Below are 17,609 nucleotides of genomic sequence, written 5' to 3'. Positions count from 1 at the left end.
CATTAAAAAGAGCATACTTTAATTAATAATTGGTGATATTTCCACAAGGATCCTTCAAGAAATTAATTTTATAGCGAATTTTGAAAATTATCGGTGAAAATTGCAACATCGGAAATTTTATTAAAACTTCAAATATTGTTTTCTCAAAAACTAAAAGTTATTTTGCGAAACGTGTTGGTTCATTGGAAAGAGGAGACTCTTATTAACACTTTGGGAAATTTTCATACTCATATTTCAAGAATTGGATTTTATACGAATTTTTAAAACTTAATCGGCGAAAATTGCAAAATTCGAAAAAATTGTCGATCATTTCAAAAATTTATTTCTCAAGAACTAAAAGCGATTTTTCAAAACGGCTTATTGCATTAAAAAGAGGATACTTTAATTAATAATTGGTGAATTTAATTAATTTTATAGCGAATTTTGAAAATTATCGATGACAATTGCGACATCGAGAATCAAAACTTCAAATATTGTTTCCTCAAAAACTAAGAGCTATTTTTCAAAACGGGTTGGTTCATTGGAAAGAAGACACCTTTATTAACACTTTGGGAAATTTTCATGCTCATATTCCAAAAACTAGATTTTATATGAATTTTTAAAACTTAATCGGCGAAAATTACAAAATTCGAAAAAATTGTCCATCATTTCAAAATTTTATTTCTCAAGAACTGAAAGTGATTTTTGAAAACGGCTTATTGCATTAAAAAGAGGATACTCTAATTAATAATTGAAAGTAATAACAGCGACAGTTCTGTTAGTAATGAATGTGATGATGAATTACAAGCGAAGAGAAGAAAACTAGACGAAACTGCAACAATAGATTTTATATATCGTATTGGGATTGTTACAATGAGGTTGCTAATGACAAACCTGATATCAATAAAGTTGTAATCAATGAAAAAAGTTCTATTGGGGTTGAACTTGATTATTATTTGCAGTGTCCAACACCTAAAAGAGATACTAATTCCTGTGAATGGTAGAGTACTAATTGTAAGTAATACGTAATCCAGCCAAAGCCGGATATTTGGTAACTATCCGCTAACCGGCCGGATTGTCCGAATAAGCCGGATACCGGATAGTTGCCGGATATCCGTTCCAGCACTAGTATAAATGTGTATGATGGCTATTTGATTATCCATTTTAGTTTAACACTAGCATCTAGTATTTTAAATCCTCTTTTCCGAAGATCTTTTATAATACTTTTTCACATGAGTGGGGGAGTTTATTAACAATAACCCTTATTGGTTTGTTATGTTTGTTTTGATATGAGTACCAAGCCCGCCATTGGTTATTAAGCAGCTTTATCAGTTCTCTACAGTCATCGCTATTAGGAACATTAATTTTGACAATAAAGATTAATTTCTTCTACTATTATTGGAGGCGGTGTATCTACTTTTTAAGTTTTTGACATTCCTTATCAATTCGATTTGATCAATTTGACTGATTCGACTGTTTGAATTTGCTGTTGTACAGGTGTTAACATTGCCTCTTTTGCTAATTCTTCTTCATTGGTTTGGTATCCTGTTTCTCTTGTAACTCCGAATACTTTTTTGATAAGTTCACTAATTTGGTTTGTAATGGCAAATAATTACTTTCCATATCTTTAATTCTACTTTAAGCTAGAACCAAAGCATCGTAAAATATTGGATAATTCAAAATGTATGAGATATCTTCACTTTGTCGTTACAATTTCTGTAGTATTTACTGATTACATGTACCTACAGCTTTATCAATTGTAAGTATATGTCGAAACACCTAATTCCATAAATAATTTTGATTGGCGATGGCATTTGAAAACGCACCTTAAGTTTCAACATATCACATAAGTTTGTCCATATCACACATTTAAGTTGTTTTTAGGCTCATTACTACCATCTTCTGGTTAAGCTATCTAAGGGATTATTACCACGGTTACGGCTATTTTGCGCGCTCTGGTTGGGTAGTAGATGGGTTTATCTATAAGATAAATTTAACTACAAGATGGTAGTAATCGACCTTAATGTTTTTTCTTTTATTTAGCGGAATATCGACGGGTCCTCCCCCGAGTTATGCACGAGATTTAAACGACGAAACAATTAAAATAGGCGATCCTTTATTTTTATCCTGCCAAGGTAAAGAAAAACTTAATTTAGAATGCATTAAACTAATCTAATAAAATCTTTAGTGTCTGTACCTCCATGGCCAAAATCAATAATTTGGTTCAATTCCGAGGGTCGTATTAACGACGAAACTCCTGATGGTAGATACAAATCTATGGCAGATGGTTTAGGAGGGTACATGTTGGAAGTAAGACCAACGGAAGCCGCTGATCAAGGACAGTGGAAATGTGTCGCTACAAGTGATAGTGGAGCAAAATCAGTATCAACTTGTGAAGTTCATATGATCAGTAAGAAATATCTCAAACACTCTAACCGCAAAAATAATTTTTTTATATTTGTAGTTCCAAAACACTTTAGAAAACCACGATTTATGGAAAGTCTAAAAGCAGTCTTAACTGAAGAAGGTTTAGTTTCATTCGAATGTAAAGTAGTTGGTTCACCGACGCCATTACTTCGATGGTTTAAAGATGGACAAGAATTAAAACCTGGTGATGTGTATCAATTAACGGGGTCGAATTCTTTAGGTTCATATTGTTGTATAGCAAGAAATTGTATGGGCGAAGCTGTCAGTTCGGCCGAGTTAACAGTAGAAGACATTCAAAATCAACTAAATGACGAAGAACGTCAACAACTTTTATCAAAAAGCCAAGCACCCAAATTTATCCACGGATTAAAAAGTTGCGAAGCTCGTATTAACGAAAACTTCAAATTCACCGTTCAAGTTAGCATAGCACCTTTACCCAATTTATCTTGGTACAGAGATGACCAACCGATCGAGATGGAATTAACAAAATATAACGCCAAACAAGAACCCAATGGTTTTGGTACTTTGGATATTCTTCCTCTTGAATTTATGGATCAAGCGGAATGGAAATGTGTCGCTAGAAATGATTTCGGACATTCAATAACTTCGTGTTTTCTCAAACTTGTTATCCCAAAACATTTTCGTAAACCGCGATTTTTGGAATGTTTACGTGCAGTTTTATCAGAAGAAGGTGCAGTTAATTTGGAATGTAAAGTGATTGGAGTTCCACAACCAATTTTAACTTGGTATAAAGATGGAATGGAATTGAAGCCTGGAGATATTCATAGAATTACATCAGGAGAGGTAAGTCCAATCATCAAATTTTTCAATGTTATAAATTGTTGTTGCATTAATTCATTCACGAGTTTAATAGTTAAGTTACTGTTTAATTAAGGAATTCTAGTTTAAACATTAATTAAATTTATGCAAACATAATATATTTTTATTGGCACTGCAGAATTAGTCATATTCTGTAGGTTTAAATTCTTTGATTCAAAATTAAAGTTTTTTTTTTAATTTGTTTTTATTTTGTCGTTTTTAGTTTATGATTTATTATCATTTTAATTATTTATATTTAAATAAAATCATCGACGTCATCATACTTTACTTGTTATTTAGGATGGAACATGTTGTCTTGGAACTTACACCTGCGAAGCAAAAAATTGTATGGGAATTGTAGCGAGTTCAGCATCTTTACTTGGATTTGAAGATCAATCAAAAACAAGAGCGGAACAACAAAGAATTGAATTAGCCAAAGTTCCTTCGCTATCAACAATCCACGAAGAAAGAACATCTCAACTTTACGATACACCACAAGCTGACCTTTCATTGACTATCAACGATCATGGAGAATTATCATTTTCATTTGACGGCAAAGAAGTTTCTTTGTCATTGTATGAAACGCCAGATATCACTGAAGATGAAGCCATCCAAATCGTAGAAATGTATGCTGATCAACTCTCAGAACACGTTTCAGGTAAGAAAACTTTTTATTAAAAATTATGTCATTAATAATTAATTTTTTATCAAGAACATAATGTTGTTGAATTACCACCGTTGAGATTTACGAAAGAAACTTCAACATCTGGGAATTTCGTAATGGAAGCAGTTGTAGTTGATGTTTCTGATGATTACTTTACATCTGCTGAAGAAGACTTAAGAACTGAAGCTGACGTAACGGAAATTTATTCCATAACCGAAGAAGGTGCAAGAGCATTATCACCAAGTGGAACATCAAACGGAGATGTACCAAAACGACCACCACGAAAGAAGAATGATTCACAAAAAAGTTCCAATTCCTATTATAGTCTATCTAAAAATGCATCAATCGATACAGACGTAGCCGATGAAAGTTTAGCAATGGATACAGAATCATATGGAGATTTTGAAAGTGCTATAAGTTCAGATCGTATTCGTGGTGAAGAAGACATGGCATTTCAAGTTGCTGCGATAACTGAAACAACAAGCCTTCCTGGTGATAGATTGTTAGAATCACCGGTTAGTCCACAAAACACTCACGAAATTGGTTCTGATTTGCGTGTTGATAGAGATGAAGGCGTTAAAAAGAAGCGAAGAAGACGAAAACAATCTCGACAATCATCTCAAAGTTCTGACGAATCTTCCAAAGAAGGTTTAGTCAAGAATGGTGTAAAAAAGAAGGCTCAAAGTTTAGAATTAGGAGGTGATATCTTTTATAGAGACGTCCAAGGCGAAGAAGGTGATGGTTTGGTGATAGATCCAGAAGTAAACGCGATGAAAATGAAGGAATTATCTGAAAAAGAAAAAGAAGTAGCCGAAAAATTACAAAAAACTTTACAGAGTATTCAAGAAAATTTAAATAAAGTTGAACAAGAACTTGTTATCCAAACTTCTTTGAAAACAACAGCTGCGGCTGCTAATAAAAGTATAGAAGTTCTTCATTCTTTAATGCAACCAATACAAGATATGCAAATGTTCTTGCTTACGCTAGAACAGCAAGAAGAACAAAGAGAAGGCGTCTCTATAGCCGAAATGATAGCCCCTCCAATTTTTGATTTGCAAAAAGGTTTATCGATAGTTGAAAAATGCGTTGAAATGCAAGGAAAGGAACATACCTTGATTCAAAAAACTTGTTTTAACATTCTTGAAAAAGGTGGAAAACAAATTCAAAGAGGGTTAAAATTAATTGAAAATATGTCACTTTTAGAAAAAGAGATGATACCCACAAACGCAGCGGGAAGAATCACCCCATCAAAAATAATACAAGAAGTTTTAATCACGCTACAAGAAATGCAAAACGGATTAGATAAATCCGTTTTCATTATGAACAGTAAAGCCGCTTTGCAACAAGCCAAAAGAAAATCGCCCGCAAAAGAAACGGCAACAGTTAAAGAAACTGATATTCTCGAAACTGAAAGCGATATCGATATTCTTTTAAGATTTGCCCAACCTGCGTTTGAATTACAAGAAACTTTAACAAACATTAAAGAAGAAATATTAGAAAGCGAAATATCTAAAAGTAATATTTACCAAAAAATTAAAGTTCATGTTGCAGAACTTGTCGATGAAATATCATCCGCCGAAAGACATGTTCATAAATTAAAAGAATCAAACGTTGAGCAACCTTTATATTCAGCTTTAATCGAACAATTAACGAATCCTATTAAAGAAATTTCTAACAACCTCGAAATTTTACCCACATTAGAAACAGCTGACAAATACGATGAAGCAGCTAAATTAGATATGTTCGAAGAACCAATCGAAGAAATAATCAATTCTCTTTCAAAAATGGGGAAAGATGTTACATCCTTAGAACTTAGTCAAGCTGAATCAAGCACAGCGGATGTCGTTAAAGAAGTTTTTGACCAAGTGAGTCAATTAATTTTCCAAAACGTACTTCAAACCGTCCAAGATTTCTTATACAATTTAGAAAACGCCCAAAAATCAACAACAGACACCGTTGTACTTGAAGCTTTAAGACAAATGTCTTCTTTACAAAAAGATTTAGCGACAACCGTCAAGAAATCCGCTGAAGTTAATACGGAAGGTGCCGTTATGGCTTTAGAAAGACTCGCTCAACCACTCGATATGATCAACAACCAACTTTTGGATATACCAACAGCTCAACCGAGTGATATTCTCGATGATATGGTTGCTTGCTTAAGTATCCTTGAGGATTGTATCGTTTTAAACGAGAGCATTGAAGAAAACGAGAATTTATTGGTTTCATTCAGTATTCTGAAAGCACGCGCTGGGGAAGTTAAAGAGAACGTTTGTATGTTAATCGAACCTCCTTCAGTTAGTGAATATCAACGACCGCCTCTACTACAGCATTTATCAGAAGAGAAAGTTACCGATGAAGTCGTCGAAGAGAGTGCTTCAACACTTCCTGTTCCGCCGATTGTTGAAGAGGACTCGGCCGTTTCGAAGTACGAAGATTTGAAAAAATGTATCGCAACGATACAAGATTTATCAATTATGAGTGAAGAAACTGAAATTGAAATCGACTCAGAAACATCAACTGAAAAAGCAAAAGCTTTCGTGGAAACCGTACAAGACTTAGAAAAGTTTTTAGTAACACTTCAAGAAGATTCAACGGTTGAAACTGCTCAAAAGATTCCTACTGAAATATTCGAGGAAGCTTCCGAAGTGATTGAGTGCGTTGAAAAATTAAAGAATTCTGCTATTTTTGAAAAGACAACCGAAGAACCTGTTATTACAGTTGAAGATATCGTAGAAATAAAGACATTATCGGGACCACTCCGTAGATTAAGTAAAACTATCGATATCATAGAAGGACAAAAAGATGAAAGATTAAAAGTTTTTAAGAACCTCGAAGAACCATTAAAAGCCATAGAAAATTGTGTCATTACTTTAGGGGAACACAATGTTTCAATTGGAAACATCGATGAACATTTAGCGAATGCAATCGAAATTATATCATTAGAAAAGAATAACTTTGATATTTCTTTAGAAGATGCAAGACCTCTAATTGGAATATCAGATCATTTGAATTCAATTAAAAATCTTCTTTGGGAACTACACGAAACCAATTTATTAGATGTTGGAAAATTAAAAGCCACCATAGAATTGTTGCAACTAGAATTAAAAGACATCGAATCTAAAGATAACGTGAAATTCATCATTAAAGCCGTTGAAGAATTTACAAACCATCTTCAAGAAACGGTTTGCCCAACTAAAATCGAATGCAAAGCAATCAAAGATGTTTGCAAATTATCTAATCAACTTGAACAACAACTTGCCGTTTTAACCGAAAAAGAATCTTTAAAACCCAAACAAGAAGAAATCAAAGATTTGCAGAAATCTTTACGAGCAATGAACGAATCGATATCGAATATTGAAGCTATAGAAATGCCTTTAGAAACAATTGCATTTTTCGAGCATTTACAACAATGTCTGCAATCGGCGCAGGAGAGTTTCGAAGAAATGCAAAGCGTTGAAGTTGAATCAATTTCAGATTTAATGAAAGAAAAACCAAGTGTTATCGCAGATTTAAATAATTTGTTAGAATTAAGTGTTGTTCTTTCTGAACCAATTCAAGACCAATTAAAAGAAGTCGCGAAATGTGCGAATAAAGTTTTTGAACTTTCCGAAGCTGATGTTGTATTAAGTACCACTGAAGAATATGTCATTTATCCACAAGAAACAGAATCATCTCAAACTAAAATAGCCATCGAAACATTATCAAAATATTTAACAACTATTGTAACAACTCCTTTGGATATAAATAATCCAAAACATGGTTTAATTTCAACAATAACTGATAAATTGTTTAAACCTTTCGAATTAAACATCAAAACTGCAACAGAAATAGAATTAAAAGATGACGATTCTGAGGCCATAAAACAATTAACTGGACTCGTTGTTAATATAGAATCAGCTACTTTTGAAGACAAACCAAAAATAACCGCTTCAAAAAAGATTATTAATGATTTAAAAGAAATTGAGACAATTCAAGTCGTTAACCCGGCACTAATTCCTTTGATAACAATAATGAAAGAAGCTGCAAAATCGTGTTTAGATGACATTAATGTAATTGTTGATGAAGATGCGCAAAATAGGCTTGTTAAAATGAAGGCTATTTCACAAGTAACTGATGCAGCGCAAGAATTGGTTAAAAACATAGCTTCTATTAAATACGCAGAGGTAGAAAAAGCGTTAGTTATAAAATTACAAAGAACTCTTTACGGGTTGCAAATGTCTATTAATGATTTAATTGATTCAGAATTAAACGATGAAGACCAAAAAATTATTCAACAATTAGAAAAATCTTTGCAAATAATCGACGAATTTATTTTATTAAAAACAGCAAGAAGTTCCAAACTAATCGAAAAAGATCAAGTATTAGAAAATTTGGATGTATTGGAAAATCTTTTAAATAAAAATATTTCTGAAACATCTCACATAAAATCGATGTTACCAGAACTAAACAATTTAGTGGCCAACTCAAAAATTGTAATCACCCAAATCCACGATGCACATCAAATCAATTCAAAATCAGAATTAATTAAATCTAAATTTACTAACGTTGCTCAAATTATAAAAGAAAAAGTTGAGCAATCGAATCAAGAAAGTAAAATGATTATTTCCGATATCGAAGCACATTTAAGAGAATTAAAACAAAATGCTTCTATGGTTTTACAACAACCGCAAGAGAATCAATTATCTGATCAAGAAACTAATTATATTAAAGTATTAGAAAATACGGTGACTAATTTGGAAGAAGCTCTTTCAGAAGAAGTCGAAAAACAAACTGCTATAGCGAAAATAAAAGAAATCTCGCAAAATATTGAGTTCGTAGACGTTGGGGAATCTCCACTTAATATTGTGACGCCTCAAATAAAAGAAATCTGTAAAATTGTTATTACAATGTTAGAAATTGTCGAAAAAGATGAAATTAAACCAAAAGAAGAAATTGAATCACAAGAAATCAAAGAAACAGCTAACGATGAACACGATTTGTTAAGTGTAGAGGTGAAAGATGAAAAACAAGTTGTTGTAGCTCAAGAACAAGTACACATTGAAAGTAAAGAAAAAGAATTACAATTAGTCGAAGAAGTGGGTAAACAAGAAATTGAACAAAAATTAGTTGAAGTGGAATCGGATAAAGTGGAAGTCAATGTTTCGAAAGAAAAGGTTGCAGAAATAAAAATTGAAGAAACAAAAGGCATTGAAATCCCACGCCTATTAGAAGACGTTAACATTGAAGAAGAGCAACTTAAAGTTGGAGAAATTGCTAAAATAGACGAAGTAAAAGTTGAAGTTAAAGAAAGTATTGTGGAAGTTGAAGAAAAGAAATTGCAACCTGAAGAAGCAGAGAAGGAAAAACCAATGGAACATGAAGATGAAGCAATGAAGGTGGAAGAACAACAACAAATTATTGAGCAACCTGTTCAAGCAGAAGAACCGAAACCATCAACATCAAAGGATCAAGAAACTACCAGTGAAGAAAATATTCCACATCAAGAAGAAAAGGCACAATCATTAATGGAAGTAGATAAAGAATCGCTGCTGAAGGAAGAAGAGATAAAGGTATGTTATATGTTATTATTTATATTGCTATCATAAATTAATTTAACTTAAACTAATTATTAATTAATCTTTACATATTGAAGACTCGTTACTACCATCTTTTGATTATGACGTGCAAGGGATTTTTGTCATTATTACAGATTAATAATAAATTGATATATATCTATAGAAATTGATGAATTTGACAGAAAGATGGTAATCGTAACTAGCTCACCAATGTTATTGATGCCCTATCTTTAGTTCACTTCATTTTCACTCTCCCTTGTACCACATTTTTTAGTCTCTCGTTTCTTTCTTTCAACACATTTCCGTTCTTCCCTAGATTTAATATGCATATGTATTGTATACAGTTCCTTATTGAACTGTTGGAAATGGATTAATACAGTCCCGGTAAAATATTCAAATCATCATTCAAAATTCTTGATTTTCAATGGCTCTACAGACCGTTATCGGTCCCACTCCTCTCTCAATTTTGGCCTTCCAGCCCCTCTATCCATCATCTCCTTCTTCAGCTTTTGGACCCAAGCAAATTCATGACGTCTCGGGCCACGTTGTCCTCCCATCTTGCTCTCGGCCCCCCAAGTTTTGCTCTTTGCACTCTACTGTTAAGCAGTTACTGCTTGTAGTAGCTGTATAGTTCCTGGTTATATCTTGTACCAGTTGTACCCCATATTATTATTGTTATATATTAGGCCTCCAATCCTTCTCAGGGTGTTCCTCTCTAAGACGTGTATGCTGTTTGCCAGTTTCTGAGTTACCGTCCAGGTGTCGCAGTCATATGTCATTACAAGCCTTACAATTGTTTTATAGATCCGGAACTTTATGTTCCTTGTATATATATCCTTAAATTAGATTACATTGGTTATTGCATAGTAAGTTTTGTTGTTTAGTAGTATTCTTTTTCGCGATTCCCCAGCCTGGCTGCTATTCCTTGCCGGCTTCATTTTAATATATACGAATTGTGAGACCATCTCTATGTCATCCTCCGCGTCATCCTTGACTCCTATTATTTTTTCTGCATATTCCTGTAGTCGCTGGTTGAATATTTTATATCCATTACTTAAGAGAGAAGATCCACGGTAATTCTTATACGACAATTTTCACCCTGCTTATAAATAAGGCATATTATAGACTTGTTCCACTCTGATGGTATCACTTTCTTCTCCCATATCTTTAGGAGTAGGTTGTGGAGCCCATTGAACTGGTCCGTTGTCTCACCTCCGCTGTCCCTATCATCACTGTCCTCATTCCATTCTTTATTCAGAGATCGTGTCTCGTCGCCTTCTTCTCATAATTCTCTTTGTATTTCCTTCCTCAGTTTTTCCCGTACAACTGGTTCCTTCAATCTCTCTGTAGATTAAGTTTGGCGTGCCTGTGGTTTTTCTGTTGTAATGTGCTGTTAATTCTGCTAAATTTTACCTGAACTAGATAGTGATCGGAAACACAGCTGGCCTCACATCTAGTATATCGGTTGGTCTATTTGATTATAAAAGTTACTACTATCACATTATATTCTATTGTGCACTGTAAGAAGCATCAAATCCTTTGCAGGCAGTATCAAGTCTTCTGTAAGTAAGAGCTAGATTTTTAATAGAAATTTCTAGCCTCCCACTGGCAGAATATAATTTTCACTGGAATCAATAAATAAATCTTCTCTTAACGGTATCTAGTCTTTATTAACAGTATCTAGTTTTCAGCTATCTACACTCCTGTCATCAATATGTAGCTCTTCGCAATCAATTTGTAGCCTTTTACTAGTAGTGGGCGGTTTTCCTGCATTCGAATCTCGACTTCTACAAGTAGTATCTAGTCTTTTACAAGCAGTAATAAGTCTTATGTAAAACAGATTTTGTCTCCTATTAGAAATGTCTAATGCTCTGTCAGTAGATTCTTTTAAGCGATTTAATACTATATATCTCTATAACTAACTATATATCTTTATAACTATATATCTCCGTTCCATCTCCTTTCTCATTTCACGACCTTCTCGACCTTCCATGTTTCTTTCTTTTCTGGGATACTCCATTTTTACAACATATACTCTTCTCTCGATGTCGGCGTTTATTACCCATATCTCGCTTCCATAACATAGTACGTTTCTACTGATGTTTTTCCTATTCTCTTCTTATTTTGTTTTCATATATTCTTGTAGACTATTAAGGCATCCTGTAATTTTTGTTCTTATCTTCCTATACCATTTTTGTCCTGTCGCCCGGCATTAAACTCACTTGTTTGATTATTGTGTCGTCGTTGATTAATATTTGGAACTTGGTAGCATTATTAATTACTAGGTGTTCTGTTTTTTTCTAAACTGACCTCCAACCCCCATGTTTTACATTTTCCATAGTGTCCTTATTATGAACTCCAAGTCATATGCGTCGTATGGTGGTACTATTTGGTCGTTTGCAAAGTGAAGTGAGAAGAGGTGGTGTTTGTTTATTGGAATACCTATTCTTTGGATCTTTCTTTTCCAATCCTTTAATGCCACTTCAACATATGCTTTAAAGAGCATCGGTGATAAACTACAGCTCTTTGGGATTTACAAATTTCCGACCACGCGCACACTTCTGTTCTTCGGCATCTATCACTGTGAGCTTAACCATTTTTTAACAAATATAATAAGGTAGCTAACTCTATGTTTCAACCCAAAACTTGGTCTTTCCTTTAAATGTGGATATTTTTATTCTAGCAGGTTTCAAAATTCAGTTATGGTATTAAATTTGTACAGCATTTATAATGCCAAATTTTCTTCTGTCTTCTACAGCTCCAGATCCATAGCTCATTCTTCAATATAATTTATTTCAGAAATTGATCCTTCTAAATTAGCCATACAGCATTTCCTCATAAATAGGCTACCTGAAAAAAGTGTCTTCAGAACCAGCTCTAACTAGGCTTAGCTACAGTTATTTATCAACAACATCTTGTAAAACTGTCATAATTAGAGAAAGTCTTTTTAGTACTCTCATATGTATTACTATTTACTTTTATTGGTGTTATTGCACGATTTACTGTTACAACTTGTTCGTCTGTCTGGTGCAAATATGTTACGATCAGAACATGTATTCTTTCTTATTATGCAAAATTGTCGTTATCTTGATTGTATAAACTTTGAAATGGGAAATATGTTGTTTACTTTTGCAATGCTTTTCTATTGGCGAACGATCAGCTTGAGATTAAGACAATTATTAGACATCTGTATCGCAAATTCTCTAGATGCTTCAGATCCAACAGACGACTGCTATGCAAGTAGTACTGAGCTCAACACGTCACCAAATTGGTATGGGTGGAATCATTACTCAAGCCACTTTTCTTCCGGATTTAATATGATTTTATTACTTGTATTACGTGCTCATTAAAAACCAGTTCATCTATCAATCCCACGGAGAATCATCGAATCGTCCTATTTTGCCCGTTTTTATTACTCAAGTAAATAACTAATCCATAACATAATTCATTCTGATTGTTTTCGGACGCTAGGTTCCGTTTAAACTCCAAAACGCGTTTGTTTATCGTCAGATTTAATATCCATGTTATATTATATATTTTGTGAATTGTGACAGGTATCCCAAGAAGTAAAAGAAGAAAAACAAATGGTTGAAATGCAAAAAGACGAAATAACATCAGTTCAAACTGAAGAACCCAAGCCATCAGTCCCATCAAAAACCGAGGAAATTTCAAAGCAAGAAGAAATCACTCCACCTGAAGTAGAAAAGAAAGAAAATTTATTGGAAGTCAAAAATGAACAACAAATTCTTGAAGCACCAAAAGAAGAACCAAAACCATCAACATCAAAAGATGTGAACCTTGAAAATAAATCTGATGAAGAAAAATTAATTATTACGGAATTAGAAAAGAAACCAACAGAAGTTAAACAACCAATAATTAACCAGTTGGAATCAATAAATACTTTTTGCGTATCAAATGTAACAAGAGAATTACCCCAGAAAGAAAAATTAGAAAGAATCGTAAATATTATTTCGGTAATTGCAAAAAGTATGACAACTTCAGAAATAAATGTAATCGAAGATCTTGGAAAAATATCAATTATTGAAAATTTATTAGAAAAATGTTTAGAATCGATTCAAAGTGAAATCGTCACAAATAAAATTTCCCAAGAAATCGTTGTAAACATCAAAAAAGACTTAGTTGACTTACCAATTGAATCTCAATCTGCACAAATAATTTCAATTTTACAACAACTAATTCGAGTGATTCTAAATGAAGAAGTTCAAATACCCGTTGTAAAGTCATTGAAAACCCTTAAAGATTCTGTTGGTTTAATTGAAAAAGAAAAATTCTCAGAATCTAAACAAGCAGCAATCAACGAATTAGAAAAATCAATTATCGCTTTAGAAACTACTCTTCAAAATAAATTAAGTACGACTGCTAATTTAGATAAAGACGAAGTGAATGCAATCGAAAAAGCTGAAAAAACATTATCGGAAATAAATTCATTTTTAGTAACGGCTCAAAATATTTCTTTAGAAGAATCTTCAGCTTTACCAGATGTTACGGTTAACGTTGTAAAAACTTCGATTGAAGAATTACGTTTGGCTGTCGTAGCTATAAAGCAAGACTCCCAAGTAAAAGAAATAATGGAACCTCTCGAAGAAACGGCTAAAAACGTCATAAATCTTTTTGAAGGAATACCAGAAGAAGAAGCTTTAGCGAGTAAATATTCCGAATCGATGGCTAACGCTTTACAAAATACGATAAGAACCATCGTTATGATGGATAAAACGAAGTTAGAAGACCTTAAACGAGATATCTTCAATCATATAGGAAAACAGTTAGTTAAATTAGAAGAAAAAATATTAAAGGTTAGAAACGTTGGATTAAGACACGATATGGCTGCTGTATTAGAAGCGGGGGAAAAATGCATAAATCATTTTAATGAATATTTAGCAAACACTCAAAATGTTAATTATGAAAATGTCGATGAAGAAAAATCGAAAGCTTTAATTGCAACGTTGAAAGAATTTCAAGGTTTAGAAGAAAACATTGGAAAACATTTAACTTACACTCCAATTGTTGAACAACTCAAAAATGTTAACGTAAATATTTTTAAATTATTAGAAAAAACCGAGCCTGTCACACCAAAAGAAATACCCGAGTCATTAAAGAAACTTCAAAATATTTTACAAGATCTTCAAGAAAACGTTTCAAGCTTAAACCCAGCTTCGGACGTTAAAGCACAAAAAGTAGCTGTGCATGAAATGCCGAGACCTTTAACGGCACTCCAATTTATTGCCGAAAACATCCTCGTTGGAAAAAGCGAAAAGTTATCCCAAGATGAATTACACGTTTTAGAAATAACAGCAGCTTGTATGGAAGACATAAATACAATAATCGAAGAATCTGATAGTAAAGGAGAAATTGAGAAAATTGAGGAATCGCTAAGTAAACTTCAAATTGCTGTTGCTAGTGTTAACCAAGAGTCGCAAATAAAAGATATTCTCGAACCTTTACAAGATATTTCAAATACCGTGGAGAAAATTTTAGAAAAAGAAAAGGTTGCTCAGAGCGAATTAAAAGAACAAAAAAGTTTGGCGATTAAAAGATTTTCTAGTTCCGTTACAAATCTGAGTAAAGTAATTTTAAAATATGTTGAGCAAAAGTTACCTGAACCCAAAATGATTGTTTTAACTGAGTTACAAAAACCTTTAAGGGCTATTATTGAAAGTATGGGTGAAATAACCGACGAAAATGTTACAAAGAAAGATATGAAAGAATTAAATAATTTAACTGATTCCGTTGACAATATTGCTAAATGTTTAGAAGAAAATCAATCAGTTGAAAACATCGATAAATCTTTACAAGAATTAAACGAAAGTTTAGGAAAAATTATAGTGATTAAAGACGAACAAATTGAGGAAATTCCTAAAGCACCAACTCCATCAACTATTAACGTTATCTCGGAAAATTTATCAGATTTACAAGAAGCGATTCATTTTACTCATTTAGTGTTAGAAAAACCAAAAACTATCGAAGATGTGAGTCAATTAAGAAATATAAACACACCCTTAAATGAATTTTTAAAATTAATTTTGGTGATTAAACACGAAAAAGGTGATTTAAATTTGTTATCGGAACTCCAAACCCCTTTACATCAATTAGAATTAAAATTGCATCAATCTGTTAATGCTAAAATCGTCGAAGAAGAAATTCCAATTTTAGAAAGGATCGGAAATGAATTTACAAAGATAATCGATATTTCAAAAAGCAAAGAATTTAAGGATCTTAATTTGAATGATTTTTCAAATCCTCTCGATGCGTTACAAAACGTGATTATTTCAGTTTGTTCTAGAGCTGTTTTAACTAATATTCCTGAAGATCAGGAATCGATTATTCAAAAAATAAGTGAACCGCTAGATAAAATTATTAAAGGAATTATTAAAATAAAAACTAAAGTTGGTGAAATTAAAATAATTAATAAAATAATTTCGGAAATTAGTTCAGAAGTTGATGGAATTAATAAAATAATTAATAATAATGATAACGAAATTATAAAACAACTTTCACCTATAAATAAATCTTTGGAGACAACTAAAAATATTAACCAAGATTTAGAATCGTTAAATAAATTTTTAGAAAATTTCCAAAAAGAAATCGAAGAATTTTTAAACAAATCCCAAGAAAATATGTTTAAACCAATCCTTGAAACAATGTTAAATGAGGTCAAGTTATTGAATGATATTAGTGATGATTCTAAAGTTATTGAAAGATATGAAAGATTATCTAAAATGATGAAACAATTTAAAACAAGTATCCAAGAAATTATGATTGATCAGTTGTCAGAGAGGCGTGATATCAAAGTTATTGAAGCTATCAAACAACCTTTAACAACTCTGGAAACTAACATTGAAACATTAAAAGCATCCATTCAAGATGTGGCTGAAAAACCGTTTTCAACAACAATGGGATTGGTTGAATCAATCGCTGAAATTAAAGAAGTATTGTTGGAAGTTGAAGAAGTTATAATAACAACCGGAAAAATTGAAGATATTTCTTTAGAAAATATGGAAGTTGTAAAGTATTTGGATGAACCTCTGCAAAAATTATCAATCGCAATAGGTAAGTAGTTTTATTTATTTTAGTTCTATTACTGGTGTGAAATCAGCATGCCAATAGAGTTCACTCAAATTCAGTAAAGTCTGTTTTACTCGATTTTATGATATAATTTATGACTGTTTAGCAAGTTGACTTCAATAGATGATTATTCAATATGTATCCCAGATAATTAACCCATTATGGATAATTCGGTTAAGTTATATTAAATAATCCTGGAAAAAAATAATTTTTTTCAGGAAATAGTTGTGTTCTAAAATCTTCCCAAATTCTTTAAATTGACTGTTTAGTATTATGAAGGTATTTTTAATTAAAATTTCTTAATTTATATGTAATTAATAGTGGGCAATTATCATAGGCTATAGACAAAATCGAAATAGATCGGCAGCATGCGAAAATATTTAATATATTAAATTGTTCATTATTTTTCTCTTTTTCTCCATGGTCATTTAGCATGCATAGCCCAGTCAGTTGCTGGTCAGTTATTGTAGATCTGAGCTATATTCTCACTCTTCTTAGCTAAAACTTCATTCAATCAAACAAGTCGTTGGCGTCAAAGTCATGAAGGCATGATTCAGCTATTGTGGAAAACGTTCATTTTCCTTTGAAACGTGTAGAAGTATTAAGTCTGTTCGAATTTGCTTCCCTTGACAATACTGTAACCATGTGTTATCTTTTTCGCAATGGTTTTGTACAGAATAACAAAACATATGCTTCTTCTTCTTCTAATGGTACACCAGCTCGCTTTGGCCTTAACCTCTTTCAGTTTCTTTCCCCATCTATCTCTATCCATAGCCGCTCTCTTCCAGTTCCTGATGCCGAGGATACTTCTCGCGTCCTCTTCCACCTCATCCTGCCATCTCTTTCTGGGTTTTCCCGCTGGCCTGCGTTGGTCTATTTTAGACTCGAGTACTGTTTTAGGCGTTTCTTCGGACCACGTGATCAGTCATCAGAGTCTTTGTATTCTGACAAAAACGGATATAGGCATCTCTTTATATACACTCAGTTCCAAAAAAAGTGACGCACTTGATTTTTGACCTAATTTTAATATCTTATATTTTTTAAACCAGTGGGCTGATTTTTATTATTTTTTTATTTTTTGG

General features: G+C 32.6%; 1 protein-coding gene across 3 annotated transcripts in view; it reads left to right on the top strand.

Moving 5' to 3' along the window:
* Positions 1–17,609, top strand: part of LOC111414329 (titin homolog) — a 139,023-nt gene that overhangs the window by 8,724 nt on the left and 112,690 nt on the right. For all 3 annotated transcript variants that reach the window (XM_071199105.1, XM_071199107.1, XM_071199108.1), the window contains exons 5-10: positions 2,023–2,114; positions 2,168–2,389; positions 2,444–3,210; positions 3,526–3,883; positions 3,938–9,438; positions 12,999–16,512. In XM_071199105.1, coding sequence (XP_071055206.1) covers positions 2,023–2,114; positions 2,168–2,389; positions 2,444–3,210; positions 3,526–3,883; positions 3,938–9,438; positions 12,999–16,512 — 10,454 coding nt within the window. The remainder of the gene's footprint in view (positions 1–2,022; positions 2,115–2,167; positions 2,390–2,443; positions 3,211–3,525; positions 3,884–3,937; positions 9,439–12,998; positions 16,513–17,609) is intronic.

This window comes from Onthophagus taurus, chromosome 1, assembly GCF_036711975.1.
Source record: "Onthophagus taurus isolate NC chromosome 1, IU_Otau_3.0, whole genome shotgun sequence".
Taxonomy (NCBI): domain Eukaryota; kingdom Metazoa; phylum Arthropoda; class Insecta; order Coleoptera; family Scarabaeidae; genus Onthophagus; species Onthophagus taurus.
Note: the sequence above shows the minus strand (reverse complement) of the source record. Positions and strands in the feature narration are given on the sequence as shown.